Source organism: Eleginops maclovinus, chromosome 15 (genome assembly GCF_036324505.1).
Source record: "Eleginops maclovinus isolate JMC-PN-2008 ecotype Puerto Natales chromosome 15, JC_Emac_rtc_rv5, whole genome shotgun sequence".
Lineage (NCBI taxonomy): Eukaryota > Metazoa > Chordata > Actinopteri > Perciformes > Eleginopidae > Eleginops > Eleginops maclovinus.
In genome coordinates, this window is record NC_086363.1 from 18,537,368 (window position 1) to 18,564,183 (window position 26,816).

General features: G+C 39.2%; 2 protein-coding genes across 2 annotated transcripts; one reads left to right on the forward strand and one right to left on the reverse strand.

Moving 5' to 3' along the window:
- Window positions 1–285: 285 nt before the first annotated feature.
- On the forward strand, window positions 286–8,112 carry LOC134877297 (gap junction Cx32.2 protein-like). Its single transcript, XM_063902760.1, has 2 exons — window positions 286–331; window positions 6,435–8,112. Exon 2 carries the CDS (start codon window positions 6,444–6,446, stop codon window positions 7,206–7,208), a length of 765 nt encoding a protein of 254 aa, XP_063758830.1. The 5' UTR covers window positions 286–331; window positions 6,435–6,443; the 3' UTR covers window positions 7,209–8,112.
- A 1,630-nt stretch (window positions 8,113–9,742) lies between these two features.
- On the reverse strand, window positions 9,743–26,780 carry mcm9 (minichromosome maintenance 9 homologous recombination repair factor). The gene is made up of 15 exons (XM_063901476.1): window positions 26,641–26,780; window positions 25,408–25,596; window positions 25,068–25,218; window positions 24,071–24,177; window positions 22,787–22,993; window positions 22,598–22,679; window positions 21,541–21,741; window positions 21,332–21,457; window positions 20,401–20,520; window positions 19,358–19,532; window positions 16,857–17,059; window positions 15,285–15,488; window positions 13,703–13,785; window positions 12,562–12,707; window positions 9,743–11,409 (listed from the first exon to the last, which is right to left on the reverse strand). The coding sequence occupies exons 2-15, from the start codon at window positions 25,570–25,572 to the stop codon at window positions 9,924–9,926; spliced, it is 3,456 nt and encodes a 1,151-aa protein (XP_063757546.1). The 5' UTR covers window positions 25,573–25,596; window positions 26,641–26,780; the 3' UTR covers window positions 9,743–9,923.
- Window positions 26,781–26,816: the final 36 nt, after the last annotated feature.

Consider the following 26,816-nt stretch of genomic DNA (forward strand, 5'->3'; position numbering starts at 1 on the left):
TGAAGTTAAGCGGTTGACCATCTTAACCGAGCTGGCCAGCTAACACATCAGAGCAGACTTAGCTCTGGTTTCAGACAGAGGGTGATAAGAGGCTACATTTAACTTCAGGATGTTGCTTATGGTTACCTGACATTTTCATGAATGAAACAGATGGTTTAATGTCAGCAGTGGGCAATTAGGTGTCAGTCAATTTAAATATGTCACCGTCACGTTAGGGAGTGTGGGCGGGTTACTGTGACCAATGAAGAATCTGATGATTTCGCAACGTGAGTCTCAATAATAAGAAGGAAGTGAGAGAATGCGAGTCAGCGACTGACTGAACATTACTGAGGTAGGAACATTTCTAATTGTGTAAAGCTTTAGTGTTGTTTAAATGCAATATCAATTCTAAAACAGCAACAAAAAAAACAAAAAAATGGGGAAACCACAATGGATTATTGAATTCTTTGACTACATTGAACTGCGTTTAGGAATTGAAGGTCAATTAATGAGCAGTGAATGCAAAACTTTGTTATTAGATGTTAGATGTTAACACAAAAGAGAAATATGATATACCTAAAGGAATGTTGTTTTTATCTGGCACAAAAATCAAAATACAATTGAGAACATATGCACTAATGATGGTTAAGATATTGTTTATATTATGAGTTAATCTGCCTCCATAGCAACACACAGATTGGGTATTTTACCGTCTTTTGTAATCTCTAACCTTAATATAGCTCTGGCAAAAATGATCAGTTTCTCTGGTGTTACTATTTATAGGTATGCGTTTGAGTACAATTAAAACATTTTATTTATTTTATTCTATAAACTACTGACAACATTTCTCTGTGTTGGAATTCAACAGACAATGGAATGGCTGCCATCATGTGGAGATAAAGATTTAATACAAATTTGAAGAGGTCTCTTAATTTTTTTCCAGAACTGTAGCTAACAGGCTGGATTTCTCTAAAAATATTTTAATTTTGCTAACCTGAAAGGAAAAAGCTACATTTCATTCACCCTTGTTTGGATAGTTTCTCACTGCCTCGTTATGAAAGTGGCCTATGAAACTGAGAACTGAAGCACACTGAAAAAACTAAAACGTTGACTTTAATTAAATGTATTATATCAACAACTTCCACATAACTATATTAGCTAAGTTGAAAGCAATTATATTAAGTTTAAATAAAAAATATTTGGTTGAACTTAATATTATTGCTAACAACTAACTTACTATGGAATAATGCTGAACTCTAAGATAGGAGCAATGAATGTAAAAAAGTGGTGATTTCTGTTGTACATTTAATAGGGTTATTGATTGTTTATATTAAGCAACGTTTCATTGTTTAAATTATTATTGCTTATTGTGGTCAATTATGGGTTGGGTCACAAGGGATAAACGGTTGTCAATCAAATTCCCTCTGCACGCAATAGGATAGCGCTACAACCAATCAGAGCAACGAAGAAGGTGACGTAGTCAGAGCGACGGAAAAGAGTACATGTGCAACTGTTCCACGTAAGGTGTGTTGTGTATGGTGCTTGTGCCGATTTGAAAGACTCGCCATCTTCTTTATTTACATGTAGCGGAGACCGGCAGGGACTACAAGCGGGAGGTCGCAACTCTGTCGTTATTACGTTAAGCCCGCCCACCGACAATCACACGATGTGATTGGCCAAACCAGAGTTAGGGTTTTGCAGCTCGCGAGCTAACGAGGAGTTTCTAGACTGAACCCTGGCTGCAAATTAAATTTGCTACCGCTAGGGTGCACATAGATTTCTAGGCTAGATTTTGTCCTAAGCATTTTGGGGGATTTAAGCAGTGGCGGCTGGCCAATAGAGGGCGCCGCCCCACCACTCACCTCTCACCACATTTCCTTGAATAAGACATAACAAAAATGAAATAAAAATGAAATAATAAAATAAAAATATTTCAAAATATATGTATATATTTTTTTAGATGTGCAAGATAAATATTTCATAGTTAATGATGAGTAAAGTTGTTTTCGTTCGTTGACATTGTCTGATTGGTGACGTATTTCCGCCCTGGGGCGCAGGAATCTTTGCCCATTCGCCTTATTCACCTGGCGGCCATTTTGAAACTCGAACGAGGCTGAGGGGTACACAAACCCGGAAGTTTGACTCCGACGCATACGATCTATGGAAGATTCAGCAGCACCAGCAATGGAAACTCCAGTGTGGACCACCAACCTTTCTTGTTTGCCAGAATTAACAATTCAAAATGTGGAGCAGTGGGCCAGTACCGACTGCTCCACACACACACACATACACTGAGTGTGCAGTGAACCTTCCTCAACCCTGGATACACTGCTCCAAGAACTGAGCAACTCTTATCTTATGAATGTTAATACTTAGCTTACCTTATCACTTACCTGATAGTTATACTGTCATTATACTATCATTGTCAACAAGCAATAGCAACATGCACCTAGCGCTGTCTGGCTTTGCTAATTTGAAACAAGATAATACTGTATTTGAGTAGATATCAATGAGGCTTATGTGATATTACATCAACTAGAGATAACATGTTAATGAGATAAAATCAACATGTTATTTTCAGTCAGACAGGGAAAGGTACATCGTTGATAAAACTCATAATGAACATTTAGCAAGCTGGTTTAAACTGTGGCACTGCTCTGCGAACTGAGCAGTTTGCCCACTTAGCACTATGATACCTGTAGCCTATGTTGTACGGTGACTCATTTTTCCGCACCGAGGGAAAAGACCTAGCCCTCACAAATATGTGTGTTGGGCTCCTATTAACTGTCGATTAAATACATGTTAAGTTTTAAATAAAATCAAACATAGTACAGTCAACAACTCCATATCACAGCTAAGCTTACTACCCCTAGCTGCTACACGCTAGCAGAAACTGAGGTAAATTAGCGTCCATTCTTACCTTCAATGTCGTGGATAAAACCTTCGATCCAGTTACTGTATCCTTTAATTAACACCGCCCGGGGGATGTTGCAGTCGGTACTGGCCCACTGTTCCACATTTTGAATTGTTAATTCTGGCAAACAAGAAAGGTTGGTGGTCCACACTGGAGTTTCCATTGCTGGTGCTGCTGAATCTTCCATAGATCGTATGCGTCGGAGTCAAACTTCCGGGTTTGTGTACCCCTCAGCCTCGTTCGAGTTTCAAAATGGCCGCCAGGTGAATAAGGCGAATAGACTCTCGTTAAAAGTTGTACATGCGCAGTAGCTCCTCTTCAATACAAGAGATAGGACGATGTTGGGGCGCACCTCTCCTGCGCCCCGAGCTGAATGCAGCTGGATTTGGCGGCGGGGCTGACGTCACAGCCTTCTGTCATAAAGTATGTGTATTGTCCATGTTATATATGATATATATTATTTAAATATATAGAGATATACAGTGCCGGCGCTAAGGGGGGGCATTCGATCGGTCATTGATGCCCCTCCTACCAGCTGTGAAGCATATTCTCGATCTGTCACAATCGACTATAATTGACGCTGAGTTCGAAGTTGCTAAAGAGTTTTTAATGTCACAAAAGCAAGCAAGCTTTTGTTAGTTCCTGAAGTCGCTACATGTACACTCACTATGTAGTCTAGAGCAGCCTTTCTCAAACTTTTTTCAGTCAGGGCACCTTTCAAAAGTGCATAAAATCCCAAGGCACCCCAATGTAAAATATGATTAAAAACGACACTACATAACTGCATAGCCTAAACATAAATGCAAATGTCCTGTTTATTTAGACGGGACAGTAAAGTGCAACACGAACTGTGAATAATAATAATGATAATAACAACTTTATAGGAACTTTATCTAGCAGCACCTTTAAAAACACAGAAGTGCTTCACAAAACAATAAGCCAGTCACAAATGTCATAAAACCACAAGTAGTAAGCAAGCACTCAACAACAAATTGAGACCAGGAGAACTCAAATGAAGTGCAGGATGCAGTTAAAATAAAATAAAGGGGGTAGACATGACAAAAAATAAATAAAATGAGATACAATGAATAAGATAAGAAAAAGATGCAGGTTTTAAAAATTTCATCATAGTCCTTGTTTCCATCCGTGCCATCCGCGCACCTACACACACACACACACACACACACACACACACACACACACACACACACACACACACACACACACACACACACACACACACACACACACACACACACACACACACACACACACACACACAATAATCCACAATGAGAGCAGTAGCGGTGCGTGGCCAATTTTACAGAGGAGGCCAGAGAGATCGTAAGCTACTGAATGACGTCATACCCATGTCAACAATGTGACTAAAAGTAGCATAAATAAATCAGGACAAATGATTGCAGCTGCTGCTATTTATTGACACCATATCGCAACAAGCTTAAACAAACACAACACAACACAACACAAAACCTTACACCCATATTTGTAATCTCAATAATACACTGAACTGTAGCCTACAGGTGGCCTCACATTCTAAAAGTCTCTGACGGGTTCACACCGCTGTCCGCAGGATGCTAAAGTGAAAGCCTCGGCTGTCACACTGCGTAAAGAAATAAAGTAAGCTTACTCACTATTTGTAGAGAAATGCCATTCTCCTATCCTTAATGGTGGCGAAATGATCTGTGACCCGGTCATACAGATCCCCACAAGAGGCATGGCCAGCAGAAAAGACAATTTAGCATTACACTCCCTGTTAGCCAGTCCGTTCTCGTATAGTTCCCTTCACAAAACGTCCGGGTATTTCCTTTAGCTCTTCCCTGAGTAAGGTCGAGATTCGGAGTGGACCTACCCTTCTGTTTTATTTTTAACTGAATTTCAAACGGTAGTTTAGTGAAATCGTTTCTCAGAAAAAACTCTGGGTCTCCGTCGCCATCCATTCTTACTTTCTAACCTTCCTTCACGGTTAGCAACAGCATGGTTGTGTGTGGTTACGTAATTACGTATTAGTGTAGGAGGCACGTACAAGCTAGCCTCTTTTTATCACATTGAGGTAGCTGTGCTCTGCCCAGTGCAGAAAAACTGGCTTATCAAATCATTATCGTAAAAAAAAAGTACATCCATGAGGTTAATTTATAGCCTCTCTAGTCCCTTTTTTAAATTTTTACAGTTTGATTGACCTTGATGAGCGTTCGGTGACAAGCCGAGCTTCAATCTGATTGGCTAAAACTCTTAGTAGTAGTGGAGGCCAAGTTAAACGGGCCTCCTTAGATGGCAGTATTTCACCTATAGGGGCGCTGTTTTGCTCGCTCAAAGAAAAACATGACATCAGGGAATTAAACACGGCATATTTGGAACCTAAAATGTGCGTCATGAATCCCAACTCATGGATATTTTTTTATCGAATATAAATGAGGAGGCCACGCCTCCCTTGGCCTCCGGGAGAAAACGCCACTGAATGAGAGAGGAAGAGAGAGAGAGGTCGATGCACGCTCTCACACTTACACAAACAAGCCATGATGCCGACTCAGGGCTGGTGGACGAAGGCTCGCATGCAGGCTGAGGCTCCATGTTACAGTCAATCATGTCCGGTTCTTGTGGGGCTTTTCTTTTTAAAAAACGATCCATGCTGTTGTTGCTTGTTCCTTGCTCTTTTTGAAATTAAATGTATTTTCGCAGTTAAATCAAACAATGCGCTGCGCTGGCATCTGACCCCGGTGGGCGGGTCCGCGAGTCAGATTTTTAAATTTAATTTTTTTTAAATAAAAATTATATACATTATCAACATTAATTTACAATGTTAGTAATCCATTAGTAGGTAAAATAATGTATTTATGTATTCAAATATAAATATTTTTTTGGGGGGGGGATTTTTTAAAATTTTATTATGTCAGAATACGTAATTTTTTTGGCGGCACCCCTGACACAGTCAGGGGGCACCCCAGTGTGCCGCGGCACCCACTTTGAGAAAGGCTGGTCTAGAGTGTGGCACGGTGGCCGACAGGTGCAAATGCACAACAACAGCCCGAAACACTTCCATTAGGAGAAATTGTTGGCAGCTTCAGAAACACTGCAATTACAATAACACACATGTGCCAAAACCCATGGAAATGAAGAAACATCTTCACAGGCTTGACAACACATGCAGAGAGTTTTAAAAACAATTCAGCAACTTGACGAAACATGCACAGCGTTAACTAAATCCGCTGCATAACCAGAACGCTGCAAATTAAAATGTGCAAAAAGAATCATGGATCTTTGGCACATTTGTGCTTATTAAAAAGAAGGTGAAGTCAAATGTGGAATAAAAGATCAAATACAAACAAAACAATTTAAAATAAAAATGGGCTAATTGTACTACAATAAACACCCGTCAGCACAGTTTAAATGGGCTGAAAATTCTGCCATGACTTATCTAACTTTTCCCTTTAAATTGTGCTATGTATAAAATGTTCTGCACAACCTATGACTTGAAACCTGCTGTGTCTCTCATCACCATTGCTTTCTTTGTCTTCTCTCGTAGGCAGTCATCATGGGGGAGTGGTCCTTACTGTCTGATTTGTTGGACAAAGTGCAGTCCCACTCCACTGTAGGGGGGAAGGTCTGGATGAGTGTTCTCTTCCTCTTCAGGATCTTCATCCTAGCTGCTGGCGTAGATAAAATATGGGGCGACGAACAAGGCAACATGGACTGTAACACCAAAAGCGTTGGCTGCAAGAACGCCTGCTACAATCGACACTTCCCCCTGTCTCACACGCGCTACTGGGTCCTCCAGATCCTCATGGTCTCCACTCCAACCCTCGTGTACTTGGGCCATGTCCTGCTGGTGATTCGCGGAGAAAACAAGGCCAGGAGGCGCCTGGAGCAGAAACCTTATAAAAACGGGGTGAGGATCAAAGCTCCAAAGTATTCAGATGAACACGGCAGGGTGCAGCTGAAGGGCATCCTGCTGGTCAGCTACCTGATGCAAGTGCTGTTCAAGATCTTGCTGGAAGTGGCGTTCATCGTAGGCCAGTACTACCTCTACGGCTTCATACTAATGCCTCCTAAGATCACGTTTTCAGAGCTCCCCTGCCCATCCCAGGTGAACTGCTTCATAAGTCGTCCCACAGAGAAAACCATCTTCATCGTCTTCATGTTGACGATGGCCGTCTTCTCGGTGATCCTCAACATCATCGAGATTTTCTACCTGATGATCTCAAAGGTGAGGGTGAGGAAAAGGAAGAGCAGTGGCTCAGAGGAGTACCATCTCAAAAAAATAACAGCCAACCCAAGTGAAGGAGCCACACCATGTTGAGGGTCAGGGAGCTTTCTGAGACTTTACTTCAATAGTGTTAAGACATAAACACTGAATTACTTCCAGTTTTACATTATGCATATTCTGCACCAACCGTCATCCTTTTCTTAATTCAAGCTTTTTATTTTATTTTCTGTTGCACAGAAATAGTCGATATAAACATGACATTATCTGATTCAAGTATAGGGATGATGTGTGCTGAATGTTTATTTTGCCTTGCCCAAAAATCTCCAATATATGGTAGTTTTATCAAAAACTAAAATGTAGCGATATACTCTGAACATTGCCTATGGTGTTCTCAGTGTAATCTGTAACATGTGTCCCGATTTATAGTCAATGGCGCTAAATGTTTACTTAATGACATCACAGATTCCAAGTTTTTAGTTTTTGGGATTTGACAGACTGTAAATGTTTACTAGCTTTAGTGGCCTGTCTTAGACCATAGCAATAAACCGTATGGATTTTGAAAACAGGCATAGTTCCTCTTGAAGTTGAGAGTTAACGGTTGTTCCCTGCATCTTGTGCTAGACATTAGTGTTTTTTCTTTTGGTCTTATCCGAGTGCTTGGTAACATCCAACAACAACAGATGAAAAAACATGATTGGTATTTGTCTCTGTAAAATAATTTGTGACAGAAACTTAATTTCATTTGGTTTATGAAATGACTAATTTTAGAACAACACACATTACCAAAACTTTGGCTCAGCAGAGTCTTTGCTGCAATACTGTCAATAATAATATACTGTGCAATTGTGGATTGGTTGGTTTATTGTGCTTCAACGTGATCGAATGGTTTTTTTTATTATAATTATGTTGTGTCCCTTTTGTGTATGTTTTTCTTTATTTGTTATTGTTTAATTAAATCCTTTTTACCCAGTGTGATAATAAACTTCTGAATCTCTGACTCTTTACTGATGAGCTTTGACCCGCTGTAGTGCATCGATCACAGCGGCTTCATTCACCCAGAGACGCAATAACCAAAGATGAAGAGATGAAATGTCAGCACATGAAGGGGAGGAGATGAACCAATTTGAATCCTCAAACAAGAATCGTTTGGTTAACTAAAAGAACTGAATGTCACTGTTATTCCTTTGTGCGATTATATTTAATGCATTAGCTATACTTTTGCTTCTTGATATCTTCCTTAATTTCAATCAACATTGGTAAGTGTACGAATACGTTTCACTAACCATGCACTGAAAAAACTGAAATATTGACTTTAATCAAATGTATTATGTCAACAAATTTCACCTAACTGTATCAAGCAGTAATATTAAGTTGAACCTAAACTTAATATTATTGCTTTCTAATAACCTGATACAGTTTTGTGAAAACTGTTTACAAATACCTTCAATTAAAATCAACGGTTCAGTTTTTCTGTGAGGGTGACAGGTCATTAGTGAGTTTTAAATCTTTTGAGCTAGCGCAAAGGAGTTCATTCTGGATTGAAGGTGTGACAGAATGTGTCAATTTTAATCTCAAATCAAAAAGAAAACAACTTTACCTCCAATAATCAAAACGTGGAGTTTGGAAAACCATTTGAATCGTTTTTCTGAAATGAACTGGTGTTGTCCAACTGAGACATGTTGCTGAAAATGACAATGAGATTGCTCTACAACACTGTATATTTAGAATCATTGTTAAGTGGTCTGGTATTGGGTCAATTACTTGCTGCAAGGCTAACAACAGGAAAATTAACACAGCTAATTCTTGAGCAGAAAACCTTGATAAAATCCAAATTAAGTAATAAGTAGGTCATGTTTTTTCGTTTAATATTTACTAAAACAGTTCCGTTTATCTTTACATTGGTGGAAGTTATTCTTTACCTGATTATTGTTCTTTAATGCTACTTTATACGTCTACTCCACTGCATTTTAGAAGTCAATATTGTACCCTTTACTCAACTACATTCTTTAGGCAGCTTTAGTTACTTTACAGATTGGGATGAACTAATACAAGATATAAATCAACTAATAAATAACAGTAATTAAAGGTTTGGATGCCCAGCAGCATCACACAGTAATTACAAATAGCTCTAATAGATACATGCATACATCAATATTCAGGCTCCAGTTATTTAAAATGATTCTGAAGTGGGTCAGTACATATAAAAAGTGCTTTAAGTATATTTTGATGCCGACACTTTTGTACTTTTACAAATGCAGGACTTTCTCTTGTAGCAGATAACTTTTAAAATGTAGTATTGCTACATTTACCTAAATATCAAATATGAGTATCTACCACTGTCTGTATGGAAATTAGACTGACCACTTTTCTGAATTGGTGTTAATAAGTATGGACCCAGAATGTTCTCTTTATGGCAAAACATTGAAACGTTTATGGCTTCAATAAAAAGTTATTTATCATGTTGCCACGAGGAGCTAACGAGGAGATAACGAGGAGCTAACGAGGAGCTAACGAGGAGCTAACGAGGAGCTAACGAGGAGCTAACGAGGAGCTAATTCCTTCCCTGAGCTCTAGCTGCTGTAGCTGGGTTCCAGTCTTTTCCGGAATAAGAGGAAGCAGAACAAAAACAACTTCCAGGCTTTATTTATAGACTCGAGGCAGCAGATCCAAAATCAGGCACAGAAATAAAGTAATGTTGCCCACAGCAAAACGTGATTGCCTCATCATGGTATTTCTCAAAAGGGGCCCTATACTGCTCAGTCTGAGGTTCATAATCAAACGGACCCATTGTGACGGTAGCCTATGATTTCATATTTTGGCTTTCTTTGTAACCTCTTGGTCCCAGTCAGTGTCAAGAACATCATTACTGAGGTCGAACAGAGACAGTCCTGAGAAGGGACTCTTGGAGCCACCCAGCTGGAAACACTTCCTCTTCTTCAGATTAGCGCTGCTGAGACAGTCCACAGGACCCTCGCTCCCCTGGTTTGCAGCATGGGTTGGTTCTGTGTGCTTGCCTTGATCTGTCCCTTGTCCTTGTCCCTGTCGTGATGTGGTTGTCACTACAGTCTTTATCTTCCTTACTAAGGCACTGTGTTTGGGGAGAGTTCCTCTAGAACATTCCCCACCATCTGGACTTTTGTCTGTTCTAGTAGAACTTTTTCCCATATCAGTTTGGGTTGTGGGTTCAGTTGCACAGGAGAAGGAGAATCTTGAGAGTTTAGCCAGGGTTGACGAGGCCACAATGGAATTGTTGTGTCCTAATTTGGAAGATTCCGGATCGTCGATGCAGGAGCTTGGTTTTAAAGGTGTGGAGCAAGCGAAGCTACCTACTGTATTCTCATTACTCGTGCCAACTCTTTGTTCTTCTGACACACTTTCTCCCGCCTTGCTGCTATCCTGTTGTATCTGGTTTCCATCTTCAGGAAGACTTTGGTTATTTGGTCTTTTCTTACTAGTTTCTGGCTTCTGTTTGCTCTTCCTGCTCTCTGTGCTTGAGTGAGGATCTCTGCTGCCTGGGTTACAGGAAGTTAGGACCTCTGAGTCAATGTTGAAGACTGAGTTATGATTTTGAACCATCTTCCTTGGTCTGAATGTGAAGCCTGACAACTTTGTATGCAGATCTTTACCTGCTTCAGCCGCCATCTTTTCCTTCAGTACAGTGCTGATGTTTTTACTCACAGTCCGGTCACTTTTGTCCTTTGACAAGGTGTCCTGAGCTACGTGCTTTGAGGAACAGTTCTTAGGTCTGTCTGAGAGAGAATCTGAAGCTGTATCAATCACATCTCCAGACACCACCCTCCCTACATGTCCTCCTCCTTCTTCGTCACCTTGAGGATGACTCAGCTGCAGCGCCCTTCTTTTGATTCTCAGATTCTTAGACACTTTCTGCAACACACACCCCGACGACTCCTCATGTTTTTGTATTGAAGCAGAGGTATTTGTTGCTGACCGATTTAAATCAGCATCCTGGTTTAACGATGAGTCAGCGTTACTCTGAATGACTTTCTCAGTGTGACAGTTGGGCTCTTTGCTGACTGTGGACATTTCTGACCAGCTGGAGTTTGGTTTTCTTTTCGGGTTTCCTTTAGTGGATGTTATGACGGACGGGGCTGTGACATCTGGTGACGACGATGACGCGATGGAGTGGAACCAGTCCAAGCCAGTTTCCCCTGTGACATCATCCTGGTTACTGGAGCTTTCATGGCAGTGTGTTTTGTTCGTGGAGTGTGTGTCTTGTTGGCAATTATCAGTTGGAGGATCAAACTGGGAGGCTTCAGAGGTGTTGCTATTCAGCCTGGTGAACAAAGAAAAGTGAGATGATTCCTTTGATGAAACAAATCTCAAAGAACTCACCCCAAAAAAATCGCACTGAAACATTGAAGTTGGGTGTATATTAAAATCTCAACAAATTACTGTGGCGGTATTAAAGGGATACTTTACCCTCCAAATAACCATTTCCATATCATGTACCCACCATGGGATGAATTGGATCATTGAAGAAAGTGGTTATTTCACCCAGTTTAAAATACACAACATATTACTTTTGAGTTCTTGATAAAACATATGACTATGTTAGACACTTAATACTTAATGTAAACCAGTGGATTGATTATGGGCTTTTTTCTGTTCAGTGAATGAGTATGTATCGGCTGGCTAACCCCCGGATTAGCCATTTTAAAAAAGTGGAAGATTTACTATGAATAAATGTGTAAGTGTGCAATATTCACAAATGTGTGTGTGTGTGTGTGTGTGTGTGTGTGTGTGTGTGTGTGTGTGTGTGTGTGTGTGTGTGTGTGTGTGTGTGTGTGTGTGTGTGTGTGTGTGTATCACCTTTGCATCCCATGTAGCCTCTTCAATGACAGCTCACACAGAAATAATGGCACATACTGAGGTTACAAGCTGGATATTTAGATTTAGCTGCCTATACACTGAAACCCAAACTTTTACAACTCTCACTTGACTTGTGCTGGTCTCATTTATCCAGTCCTCTGCTTACTACTTCCCAGAGCATATTCTGGTCTGGTGTTTGATAAGGGTTTGCTGCTGTTAAACAGCACCCCAATTACTTGTTTACCTTGGAGATTTGTACGAAAAGCAACATTTTCTTCAATAATTCCACGTAACCCAGGATGAGCAATTGATTGGTCTTTTAAAACGAGAAGATACATTTACAAGATGAGAAAAATATATTGGAGTTATCACTGCAGCAAAACAATACTTTGTTTAAAATGCTATTCAACACATATTTAGCCTTACAAATATTGTGCTTCCTGCAATTTGAATATTAGGATTTGGATTTAAAAAAGTCTATCAATATTGCAGCCCTACATAAGCAATGTTTCTCTAGGGGATTTCTTGGCGATAATCAAAAGATAAACAGGGGAGGACCCCGACATCAGCACTATATCTGACTCAAATGAAAGGAAGTGATGGGTCAGTGACTCACCTGGCCAGTCTGTCGCTCTCCTTCTGGATCAGCAGGTGCAGGTTCAGCCCCTCCAGCAGGACCTGACACTGAGCCTGATACTGCTGCGTGGGGGAGTCAGGGAACGAGGTGAGCAATGCGTTTACGTTTCCCAGCAGAGCGCCGCCCTGAGAGAGGAATGGAAACAGAGAGAGATAGATACATGTTATTGTCACTAAAGTCACAAAACAATACGATCTGTGGAAATTGTCCCACTGATTTGAATATAGAGGCCAGATTAACAAACACTATTTGTTACATTTAGGGTTCTACAAAGATTTAGATAAAGACTCAAATTTCACGAGGTGTAGGTTTAAAAATATCAAACAAGGGCTGACAGAGAAAGCTATTTAAATATTTTAACGATCAGATATTCAAATGGTAAATATGTTTTGTATACATTTTTACAGCCTGGGAGCTGACCGTCACCATGTCATGAGCATAAGGATGAAACAGCACATTCAAAGTCTTACTCTTTCTCTTTCCTGTTGTTGTTGATGAAATGCTGAAGAGAATCAGATTGAATATTTAGCATTTGGTACATTTTTTTCCAAAGAGGATGGTTTAAAGTCTTTGTGATACAATTTCTGCTTGATATTTGAATTTGACTGATTTATATGGTTTGTAAATTGGATTTACAGAAATATCTAAATATTCATCACCTACTGGTGTCATGGAGTTTTCAGCCTCTCAAATGTTCTGTTTTATATTAACGTTAATATCTTTAGGCTTTACTGTCAAACCAGAGAATTCATATCTTGACTTCCTGTTGGACTCGAATTAGACATTTTTCACTATTTTCTGACCAAACGAGAAATGAATCGAAAAGACAATCAGCAGATTAAGCGATTATGAAATCAATCTTATTTTTGCAGGATGAGTTTTATGTTGAAATTTGAAATTAGCCAAAGTATCAGCCTTCTGTTGCATTTCTCTTCTTGAAATGTAAGGCTGTTGTGACTGCTGAGCTGTTGCATTATCAATGTAACGCTTGTCCAACTGCTTGGATATATATATTATTCATATTGGACAAACGTATTGCTGCCATTTTAAAGTGTCAAACCAAGAGCTCGAAATATTAAAAAGCAGGTGATTATTTGTGCAGTAAAGTAGTTGATGTTACCTGCATGGAGCACTCCATGACAGAGACGGCCATGACAGCGTCCTCGATGGTCACCGTCTCTCTGAACATGAGCCTGGCGTGGGCTGAAGGTTACAGAACAGTTCAGTTCAGTGAGAGTAGTAAACTCCGCATTTGTACACATTTTTGTTCAGAATCAGAAGATTATAAATGTGCTAATACATTTAAACCATTACACTTTTTTTCTTGGATACACGTTGTTGTTTTTGTAGTTGTATTAATGAAAATAAATGTAGCACAGGTTTCAGCACTCACTATAGTGGTGAAGGAATGAGTCAGCATTTTACCACTTCTGGTTCCCCCATCTCAGAATCAACAGATTTTTCAACTTGTTTTTGGTTAGAAGCCTGATTCAATGTCTTGGGCTGATATAAAATATGTCAGTAAACGCCCAACTGGTCAATCTCTGAAGCTTTTATGTGATATAAAAACAGCAGTTGCTTCCAAGAGGCTAAAAAGACTACTAAATGTCATCATGCTGAACATTAGCTACCTTTAGCTTAGCGGTGGTGATGCACATTAGACTTCAAATTTTCATTGCCAAAAGTAGTCATGGCTATTTTGCAAATAATAATAATAATAATAATAATAATAATAATAATAATAATAATAATAATAATAAATGTGATTTTTATAGCGCTTTTCCTGTTGCTCAAAGCACTTTACAAGCAAGTAAAGAATAGAACAACAAAAGTACAAAGTGCTAAGCTAGGTGGAATAGGGGGGAGGGGTTAGAGGAGTTTAGGAGTTGAAGGCAAGAGTGAAAACGTGAGTTTTGAGGGAGTTTTTGAATGACGTGAGAGTGTTGGCATTTCGGACGTGACTAGGGAGGGAGTTCCAGAGTGAGGGGGAGGCTGCGGCGAAGGCCCTGTCGCCCCATGTTCGGAGCTTGATATGCTGCAGTAGCTTAGCGTCAGAACCTGAGGTGACGGATGGGGTTGTGTCGTTGGATGAGGTCACAGAGGTAGGTGGGGGGCTAGGTTGTTGGGGCTTTGTAAGTGAAAAGTAAGATTTTAACATCAATGTGGTGTTTGATGGGGAGCCAAATGACAAATAAAGCCTTTGGATCTTGAATCTATAAATTAATTTGACCCCTCCTGTCATGTTCTGGTCAAATCTGAACAATTTCATACATCATAAATATTGTGTACTACATTAGATTGCCTCATGATATCCTCCACAGTAGGCATTTGAACATATAAAATAGCTAATCACAACTTTCATAGAATTTTGAGTGGTTTAGTCACACCTATGAGGTTCACTGTCAAAAAGACAGGGATAGGAAATGAATGGGCAACCCTAGATCACACACCACACACCACACACCACACACCACACACCACACACCACACACCACACACCCACACACCACACACCACACACACACACACACACACTATATAGGGTGATAAATGAAATTTGGTGATGATTCATCTTTTTTTTAGTTAATAAGAGCAGTTAAAACGGGTCAAACTTTACTGGAACCACCAAAGGGGGGAGAAAACAACAACACAGGAGGGATAAAAATATCTGTGTCCCAGTGAAGTCAGAACCCCCTCCTCACCTTCAGCCAGCCTGCTGAGGCTCTCCAGCATGCGGATGGTGGTGCGGGCGGCGTTCCTGCCGTCGCTCTGCCTCTGCAGCTGGTAGTACCGCGTCAGGATGATGTTAGCGTCCTCGGACATCTGCGGCTTTAAGCGCTTAATCACACTGAAATAAGCCTTGATCTTCTCCATGGACCACAGGCTGGCCCCCTCAGCAGGCACACCTGGGGCAGGACAAGACCAACAGTTACACATTTGCAGATCTGAAATGCTCCTGTGTAACTGCTTAAAAGTGTACACTAAAATAGTCAAGGAAAATATGCGAGTATAGAAGTGAGAGTAGTGTATGCAGCTGAAAAGTAATGATCAAAATGTGAAGACAAGAGAGACGTCCACTAAGAGCTGGTGAAAAGCCTTTGCGCTTTAATTACTGCCTGACACTTTAATTGTACTGAATGATGTGGTGATGCTTCAGGAGGGGAAATAAGATTAAGAGAAAGTTTTAAATATCTATCACCAGTTTGTGTCGTATAGAGCTGCAACGATTACATAAACACCCCCCAACTATTCTGAAAATGATCCTTAAAGTGAGTTAAAGTGGCCGAAATGCTGATTTCGGACTCTCAAATATTCTGTTTTATATCATATTGAAGTAAATATCTTTAGGTTTTTGACTAATAAAACATCTAATCCAGAAAATAACCAGCAGATTGATTGATAATGAAATAAATCATTTCTGCCGGACTAGTTTCATGTTGTAATGTAAATAGCAAAAGTACCAGCATCTTGTTGTTGTATACCTAAAACTCATTTTAAATATAATGTAGCTGCAGGAAGAAAACTAGAGGCCTTTAGATGACTTCACTTAACTGTTACAGGGCAGGACCTACAGAGTAAAAAATGGACTGAGACACTCTTGTTGATCTCCAGAGATTAGGACAGGACTGTTTTCAAAGAACAAAAAGTTATTTTGCATTTCAAACTAGTGCCCTTCTCCAGTGAACAGTTTTCTCTTGAACCTGAAGACATCCTGATTAAATTAAAAAGGGAATATTTACATCATACCTAAACAAAAAAACATTATCCTATTGAGTGTTGTGATGATAAGACGTTCTGCATTTTTTTATAAATGTATATTTTACACACTGCCTTTATAAATAGTATACAGTACAAATGTACTTATTTCTATCTGGTATGAGGTTGTATGAAACATTCACTTTATTGTGATTAATAAAGCAATAACAATCATTAACAGATTCACTTTCTATTGTCCTCGGGTCAAATTTTGACCCATTTCCAAATGTTGGTTTTAGGTCAGAATTAGTTTTTTTCTATCCAATGGCCACAAATACCATGCATGGTTCCATGCTACGCTCTTCAGAAGAGATGATGATAATCACTGCTTTGAATCAGGGCTGTTTTATTCAAATTATAGCATCTGTGGTCGATTTTGATTGAATTTCTGTATCAGTCAGTCATTATCCATCAACTCTTTTCTCTGATCTTAATTGTAGTCAAAAATAATTCACTTTTGTTTCATTTGTTGTTTTCTTTCAGCATGTAGTTTTCAGATTGCAAAGCATTTCCTGTACCTCTCTCCTCCAGGATGAAAGAGGAGATGATGCGGTCCCACTCTGGGTTCCTGGTGTCCAACAGAACCAGCACCAGGTCGAAGCGGCTGAGCAGCGGGCTGGCCAGCGCCACGTTCACTGACAGCGGCTCGTTGGGGTCGTACCGTCCTTTAGGGTTGGTCGCTGCCAGGATGCTGGTCCGAGTGTTCAGCTTACACACTATGCTGCAGAGAGAGTAGATATAGAACAAACAGAGGGGTCCTCTTAGTGTTGATGCCCTTCCCAACAAGAACATTGTTTGAAATGTATGTTTCTGTAGAAAAATGGCATGGTAGATTTTTTTTACACTTGTTTAAAGTAATTAAGTTCATTTACTCAAGTACTGCACTTAAGTGTTACATTTGTTGCTACTGTGTTCTTCTACTTCACTACATTTCAGAGGTTAATGGTGTACTTTACTCCACTACATTTATGTAATACCTTTAGTTACTTTACAGATCTGGATTAATGATGGTAAATATAATCAGCCCTTAAATCAGACTTTAGTTCCCCTGGAGTAAATCCAGCAGCTACCCTGCAGTATACAAAGCCATTCAAACTAGCTGCACCTTTACCAGCTCTGAGAACACTTTAATGATCAATAATTATAAAACATATCAGAGATATTATTCTGAAATGGACCAATCAAACAATGACTACTTTTACTGTCGCTACTTTAAGTACATTTAGATGAGAGTACTTTCTACTTTCACTGGAGGAACATTTTGAATGCAGGACTTTTACTGTAGCAGAGTATTCCTACACTCTGGTACTTCTACTTTTACTCAAGTACAAGACCTGAGTACTTCTCCCTCCTCTGTTTTCAAAGTATGGCAAGTGTATGTCTGGGATAATGTTGTTGAGGCATTGGATGAATTATGTCTTCATCTGTGACTAAAATACATCATATGTTGAATTGAGTAATAGCGTTGCAACATCAGCTGTTGTCATAATAATAAGGAGGGTATTTCAGCTGGTTACAAAGTGTCCACAATCAATCAGCTGATTCTCCTCCTCAGTACACACTCGGGTGTGTCGTTTTCCCGTAGGCTAGTAAAACCTGTGACTCTATCCTTCAATGTTTCGACATGATCACATATTGAAGGGGTAGACACAGTTTGGTGAATATGTTATAATTTAAATGATTGAATGTGTGAAAGATAAGTATAATCTAGGTGTAGCTGTGTAGTTAGTTGCAGAGAGGGGTTCCAGGGGGATGTGGGCATCTCCCTATTGGAGTGTCAGTGGTTTGATCCTCAGTCCGTGCAGTCAACATGTGGAAGATTCTTTGGGCAAGATATGGAAGTCCCATGTTGTTCTTGTTATGGTATAGAACGGTAGAGTGTTTAAGTTGAATAAAAGCATCAGCTTAATGTTTCCATTTGATCCTTTAGCAGGAGGTAGCTAGCTAGTTTTCCACACAGCAACTCAGTTTCACTCTCAGTAGCGGCAGCTCTTTCTGATTGGCTTGAAGGGTGGTCGTGTGATTTAAAAAATCTATATATTAAAAGATTGAGATTTAATCAAAAGACACAAAGATTGATAGATATGCAATTATTAATAACATTTAAAAAAACATATATTACAATTTTATTTCACATTTTACCCCCTTTTTCCCTTTCCCCTCAAAGTTTTCGCGCCCCCCCTGGCGCCCCCTGAGCTAAATGACATGTAATGTGCTGACAAGCAGATGAGAAATGTTGCGTTGAATTGTCTGTGTAGAGGAAACACTCTTTATTAAAAACCTTACATGGTGTTGAGTGATATTTCTAGAACCACCGAAGTGGCTGAGAAAGTCCAAACAGGTGATACATTTTGGTTTCAAGAGCTTGGTTCGTGGAGTAATCCTAAAAAGTCCTAGAAAGACAAGGTAAACCTAACTAATGAGAAAGAGGAATAGCTTCAGCAAAACTTAAAAGGTACCATGGGATCAGGTTGGAGCAAAAAGACCAGCAGTAAAACAGAAAAGGAGTTTTATCTGGAGAGGACAGAAGTCAGCTCTGACAACACCTCTGGAATGGAGGAGAGGAAGGAACATGTTGTTATGATAGTAGAGATTCATATCTCACACTGCATGTAACTTCTATTCATGTTTATTATACCTGTTATGTTTATTGTATTATCTTTGCTTTGTAATGACTGTTTTTAAATGCCATTTTATTTCTTATTGCTCCTAATTTCCTTTTATTTTTGTAAAGCTTTGAATTGCCTTGTGTTGAAAGGTGCTATATAAATAAACTTGCCTTGCCTTACATAATATGCGCTAATTCTCTCTTGCTTGTTTTCACAAACACAAAACATGTGACAAACTAAGGGAGTTGCTATAGTTTTGAGTGACCGTGTTATTAGTCACCATGATTTTCTGGCCTTCTGGGTGTGGGCCGTATGACACTGCTAGACCTTTTAAACCTCAGAAGCATGAAACATCATAAAAACTAGAGGCCTACGTGTGTTCTTTCAGTGAGTGTGTGGGTGTGTCCTACCCAGCCTTGGCCACACTGATGGACTGCTGCTCCATAGCCTCATGGATGCTGATGCGGTCATGTTCCTTGATGCTGTTGAACTCATCGATGCAGCACAACCCTCCGTCTGACAGCACCAGGGCTCCGGCCTCCAGGTGCCATTCTCCTCCATCCTTCACCGCGGCCACCGTCAGTCCTGATAGTGTCAACAAAGTCAGTTAATCTGGGTATGAATTAAGCAGGATTTGGAAAAAACTTGTCCATGCTTTTATCTTCAGTAGACTGGACTATTATGAAGGTGTCTTTACAGGTCTCACTAGGAAATCTATTACAGAGGTCTTCAACAGGGGGGCCGTGGAAGTACTGCAGGGGGGGGGGGTCGCAAACATTTTTTTGTTTCAACAAGTGTACATGCTGCTGCTCATGTCCTCACTAACACTAAGAGAGTGGATCACATCACTCCAGTTCTGAGGTCTTTACACTGGCTTCCTGTCTGTCAGAGAATTGATTTCAAAGTTCTGCTGCTGGTTTATAAAGCATTGAATGGATTAGGCCCAAAATACATTTGTGATCTCCTGCTACATTATGAACCACCCAGAACTCTCAGGTCTTCTGGGACAGTTATTAAGCTCCAAATATGTGGAACAAACTACCAAAACCCTGCAGGTCCGCTGCAGCGCTTACTACTTTCAAATCCAGGCTGAAAACACTTCTTTTTGCCGCTGCTTTTAATTGAACTGTTTATATCTTACACTAGACTGTAACTTTTATTCACGTATTCTATATTAGCTTGTTTTATAATTATTTTATTCTCTTTGCTTTTTAATGACTGTTTTTAAATGTTATTTTATAATGTATTTCTGCTGCACTATTCCTTAATGCGTTTCATGTTTGTAAAGCTTTGAACTGCCTTGTGTCTAAAGGTGCTATATAAATAAACTTGCCTTGCCTTAAATGAACTGATGATTGGTTTGTATTTTAATTTGTGAAATCTTTCTGTAAGAGTATCAGATCTTGATGACTCATGCTTGATTAATAGCTAATTTGAGACACTGGAAACCAACCTGCACTCGTTGATCCAATGCCAGCAGTGAGCACAGAGCGAGGCATGATCTTAGCGGCGTACTTCAGGAACTGAGACTTCCCTGTGCCGGGGTCGCCGACCAGCAACAAGTGACACTCCCCTGGAAGTTTCAAAAGCAGTCATGACCAAGCAACAACTCTCATGACTGAAATCATGTGCTTTAGCAGCTGCCTGTGTCTAACTGTAAACTTGAATTCATTGAAACTGAGTCTGCACTTAACCCTGTCAAGCCCCCGGTTGTAATTTTACAACACCACATTAAGCTATCCTAAAAAAGTGTTTTATTTTTATTAAAAGACGACATTTACATAGTCAAAGGTCCTTTTGTTCAGCCTCACAATGCTATTGGGTAGTAAATGTATGTAAAGGTCCCATTGTCTGGCCATAAACTCACACAACTACCAAATCTCAAACCAAGCAACATCTCTTTGTTTTATTGGATTTGGATTTGTCAGATTCAAGTAAGTAAAATGCCTCACTTGTTTTGTGATATTACAAAATTTCCTTTAAAAACGTTCAAAAACGTACATTTTTTAAAACTCTTTCATTTCTGCACCAGAGGCTTCCTACAACATCTGTAAGGTCAACAAAATAATATTTGTGCTTTACAGGGTTAAAGGCACAGTGTGCAGTCATTACCAGAATACAATTATATAATAATTCATTCAGGAACGAAGGAATTACATTTTGAGCCTTTTTCATTTGAAAATACTATTGCATCATCAAAACAAACTGGCTTTTAAAGCGTCAACATTTAATTAAAGTGTGATGGTTATTGTCAGTACTGAAGTTTGTGAAAGATTTAGTTAGTAGAAGTGGAAAGTAGTATTAGTTTTTTTGTCCTCTAACATGAGAAACTTTTTTGAAAGGGAAGCACCAGGGTTCATTTAAACAGGAAAGAAGAGGGATACCTCTGATCTTTGTTCCAGAAGAATCTATCCTCTGCACTCCGCCAGCCAACACCATGGCAACTGCCAGCTTAATCACGTACATGCCAAACACCTGCGGGCACAGACTCAACAAGATCTGATTCCTTCCTACAGAGAGAAGACAGAGAGTAACATTTCATATTAATTAAGAAATTAAACTAAATAGCTGTAGACTTCACTTTCTTACTAACCGGCTATTGGATCATGTTGGTAGCTTTCCCAGAATTCTTCAAACTCCTTCTGAACGTCCTTCATGAGGAGAGCGTTGGCCGCCTGCTGGTTGTTCACCTCTATGTTGTTGGCTTTGAGGACCAGCTCCACGTCACAGCGGGCGGCATCATAGAAGGGCTTCCAGCGCTGACACATCACCCCGTAAACCGTCACATCGTCTCCTGAGAGCCGCACACAGAACAGTAACACTATCACTGATTTTGTACTCGAGTAAAAGTAGAAGTACCAGAGCGTAGGAATACTCTGTTACAGTAAAAGTCCTGCATTCAAAATGTTCCTCCAGTAAAATAAGAGAAGTATTAGCATCTAAATAAAGTGTATAACTGTACATTCTACATTTATATTTAATTTAATATGCCACTCCTTGCACACTTCATCAAAGCATTCCTCTGGTTGCATCTCTCAATCTATTTAATGTATATCTTAATCGTTATTAGTAGAACAGTATTTCATTTGATTTCACTGTACAATATTTAACTTACATTCTGTTCTTTTATACTTTATTCTGTTTACATGAGCATAGAATCCTGCATATACTTGGTCCCTTTCAACATTCTCTGCATCATTTAGCTTATTATGTTTATTTATTTTTCTGACATGTATAGACGACTTCATCTGCACTACTTATAGACTGGTCTAGCAACATAACTGGCACCATTTTATTGTCATTTATCTGACTCTGTTTTATTTTGAGCTATTTTTGGATATATTATATGATAATAAAAACCCCTTAAAACTTGATGTAAATAATATCCTACTTGTTATTGCATTAGCTGTAATTTGGTCCCTCATAGTGTTTATGTGTCAGACTTTCTTACGATCAACTTGTATATATCTTACTTTTAGTTCAGTTTTTTTACTTTTCTACTCTTTTTATTTTTGACACGCTGCTGTAAGGAAAACGTTCCCCAATTTGGGATCAATAAAGTATATCTCATCTAATCTTAATTTCCACATAGTCCCAAGGCTGTTTAGAGCAGCTGGTATTATGTGTCAAGATTTATTTACAGTCCTTACCAGATTTACAACTGTCTACAAGGTCATCCTCCAGAACCACCACCATGGACCGAGGAATACTGCCCACTGACAGCCTCTGCACCTGTAGCAGTGGTGGGGGTTGGGGGTGGGGGGGGCATATTACAATCGAAAGACACTCTGCAATGATTGAGATGAAAGAAAACACAGTAACGTGTGAATCTGTCCTACCTGCTCCTGTATCTTGATCTCCTGGAAATCCCTGCATGCGGCCGGCTCTGATCCTCCAGACAGACACATGAATTTGTACGATTCGCATCCATCCGGACTGGGACAGGCTGCTGGCGGCACGAAGGTGTAGAACTGGTCAAAATCCGCCTGCGCCGTGAAGACGTGACGACACTTGGAGCACATGTAATCACGCTCATACTCCAGAACCTTTGAAGAGTGGGGAAGGATTTTTGTGAGCTCAAACAAATGTGTGTATGGGTCCATTTGTGCAAGTAACAGCAAGAGTTTAGAAAGAAATATTTTTGCCCCAAGACCATTTGTGCTGTTACATTTAAAGAAATAAATGCATTCATTGAAAAAGTGTTGTACATGAAAACGTTTAGGATAATGTACATTACACTGGTCTGGGAGTGAGTGTTAAAACCCAGAGCATTTACCATATGTTATCAGATGTTGACTTGCATATGTTGGGCAATTTGCACAATTAGCATAAATTGTATTAATTTGCATCAATTAGCTTAAGCAGACAATAGCTTAAGAACGTCTTGTCCAATACGGATCATTTTGGTGTGGTTTTGCAGGTTATTGATGATGTTGACTCAGTTTTGAGTCCCGTAGAACTTAAAAATGTATCGGAGATTCATCAAAATCAGCAAACCAGGAGTACCAATATGGCAACTTTCTGGTTAAAATTGCCATATTTTATCCAGAAAATGGCAGAAATTCGATTCAGAATTTCCCAATAATCCCCAAATACTCCATAATTGACCAAGCCATTTGTTAGCTATTGTCTTCATATACAGTACTAATTAATGCATTTTAAGCTTATTGTACAAATTGCCCAACATAAGCTAGTTAGCATCCTGCAGTTTCTATGTGATTGGGACCCCTCTTATGCATTTCTAACATTCAACTTTGTGGTACTCAACATTTCCGAATTCACAATACTGGCAAGTAGACGAACATCCACTTCTCTTGTTGCAAAGCTAACAATATTTATAACAAAAAATACATCATTAAATACTCCACTGGTGAATGTCCAAAGCTTCTATGTGTCATAAAAACAATGTTTGCTAACAAGCGACTAAATAAGACCACTAAACGTCATCACACATTAGCCACCATTAGCTTAGCGGTGGTGATGCGCAGCCATGCTAATGTGATATAGTCTGTTTAAAGCCGTTAGCTTTTTACTTCTGTCCATTGCATTAACGCCTCATAAATAATAAAGGGGTATTAATATGTAAAAAATATGATGACAAAACATGTCGTCTATGCTGTTACCTTGGCAACACTGGTGCGTATGACAGTACCAGTGACAGACAGAAAGTGTCCTACGTCTCTGGACCTGGGAATAGTGTCTCTGGTCAGCTCTGGACACACTGGCAGACCTGGAACATGTAGCAGAGTCAATGAATAACAGAAAGGTTTCATTAACTCATTCAACAGGAACATCTGAATTAAACACTTAACTATGCAAGTTCTAAAAACACTAAAAAGGCATCAATTAAATTACTCATATGTAATCAGCTCCAAATCATTCCATTGTTGATATTTAATTTATAGTCATTTAAATTCTTTATTTCTTTTTGTTTATCCTTTTGTGCATTTTGCAACCGTGTTTCAATCATATTACTATGCTTAAAAACCTGAATTTATCAAAAAAGGTTTATCTTATCTTATCCATATTAAAGTCCAACGTGCCCAAAGAAAAGGTTTGGACACCTTTCAAATTATTTCCATATTCTCATTTAAAATGTGCTTTTTTTCTTTTAGGCTCTTGAAAGACTTATTTGGGCAAGCTCATGCTTATGTTTTTTTCCCTGTTTTTATTCAACTAATTCTATGTTAATACAGACAATTTAACAAAAAAGTTACAAGAATACAAAGTTTGAGGTGGGAGGACAATGAAAAAACACTCCTCTGAGTTATCCAACTTCATTGTTTTGGTCCAAGGCCTCAATCATTATAGCGAAATATTGTCCAAAGTAGTGATAAACAGCTTTTAAGACGTTAAAATATGTAATTAATGAAATATGTTTTTGTCCCCACCACTCTAATCTTGAATAATCTGTGAGATTGGGTTTACAGTAGACGCACTTTTCCATTTTAAAGCATAATGCTCTATCTGCTAACACCACCAGCTAACAGGTAGTCACTTCTAGTATGCAACAAAGTATACTGCATAGGAACACATCAGTCAGCCACTGTTTACTGGGCAGAAGAGAGGTTAAAGTCATAGTATGTGATGCTTTGCTAGCTCTGAGCAACAATTGAACACCTGTGATGCGGGCATGAAGAGTGTGTGTCATTCCCTCTTTGGCTCGCTGCTTTGGAGAGGCTCCCTCGGATAACTGAAGGGCAGTTCTTTGGAGCACTTTATCAAATATAGCCAGTACATCGTTGGGATAGGCATTGAAATAATCCCCAACCTGAGGTATAGTAGAGGGTGATAAATAATATTACCAAACTACAAAACATAGCTTTTACATACATATGATAGTTTTATGCAAACACTTCTCGATTGTTATAAGTTATACAGATATCTGAGTCTTAAGAACACTGATGTTTTGTATTTATTACGAACACAGAAGATTGTATTTGAATTATGTTGGCATTACCTCCATATTGGCTTCAAACAAAGTCATGGCGTTAACAACCACAGCGCGATGGGTTTCTTCATCAGTGTCGGCGAGAAGGTTGAGAATGTCGCCATGGTGATGCTCTGTCAGGTAGCTTTCAAACACTCTGCCAATCAGGGCCTCCTGATCCGGGCTTATCGACATTGTGACGAAACGTGATGTGAACCCCTGGAAAACAGCAATGAGCAATGCAATGGTCAAGGTGTGAAATGTATATTCGTAGAAGATGGATGGAAGGATTGATGGATGGTCCAAATCAGCCTTAAAATGTCATAACAAATTCATAGTTGTTATAAATAAGTACATGTCCTCTCCGCAGTAAGATACCTCTCTGCATGGACTCTCATCATAAATCAACATTGAAATTATCTGGCAGGAATTTCGTTTTATATATGTACATCTTCTGTTTAATTTCTAGATATATATTAAGAAGGTGTTTTAACCCAAACATATTTTAAAATATGAAAACACTTTTCAAGAAACCACATTTATTTATGTTTTTTCTTATCAAACCAACATTAAAGTTTCCAAAGACATTAAGTTATCTAAGTGAGAGAGAAAAAGGCAACAATACCTCGCTGAAAGTGGTGATAGTGAATCTGCTGCATTTGAGCTAGAAATACAAAGTGCTGTTTTTTTGCCAATGCAAAGGCATCAATTTACTGACATGTCAGTTTTAATGAAAATATTATCAAAAACTAACCAAGTATACCCTAATGTTAAAATGCTAAATCAATGTCATTCAAGCATCAGTGACTTGATATTCACTCTGCGGCTTACTACATAACAATACAATGTTATTTATCACAGTCAATATCATTTTCAAACAGCAAAGTTTGTTTCATCAAATACAAAAGTATTAGCATCAAAATATAGTACTCAAAGTACCAAAGGTCAAATAATCATCATTGCAGATTGGTCCATTTCAGAATCATACATATGATATGTTTTGATTATAATTATTGATCCATTAATGTGTTTATCATAGCTGTTAAAGGTAGAGCTAATTTTCATTATTTATTTTAGTGCAGGGTAGCATGTGATTTTTTTCTCCAGGTGTTGTAATTAGGACAACCTGTGATAAAACACGTAACGTAAGCTAAGGAATGGAACAGTTTAACGTATTTCGGTTAGCCACGCAGACTCTTTGTGTTAAAAACGTTAGCTCAGTAAGTACAACATTACTGAACACAAACAAAAGAGTTCACAAACCGTATTTTACAGGGACAGTGACATGTCTGCGTAGAGCTCCTCAATTCTTCACCGATGTAAACAAACCACTTGTATCGCGCGCGCAAGTGTGGTAGGCTGCATTCTTCTTCCTTTGTTTTAAAGGCGCACTACCAACCAACGTAGAACGTGTATGCCGCCACATAGTGGACCGGAGT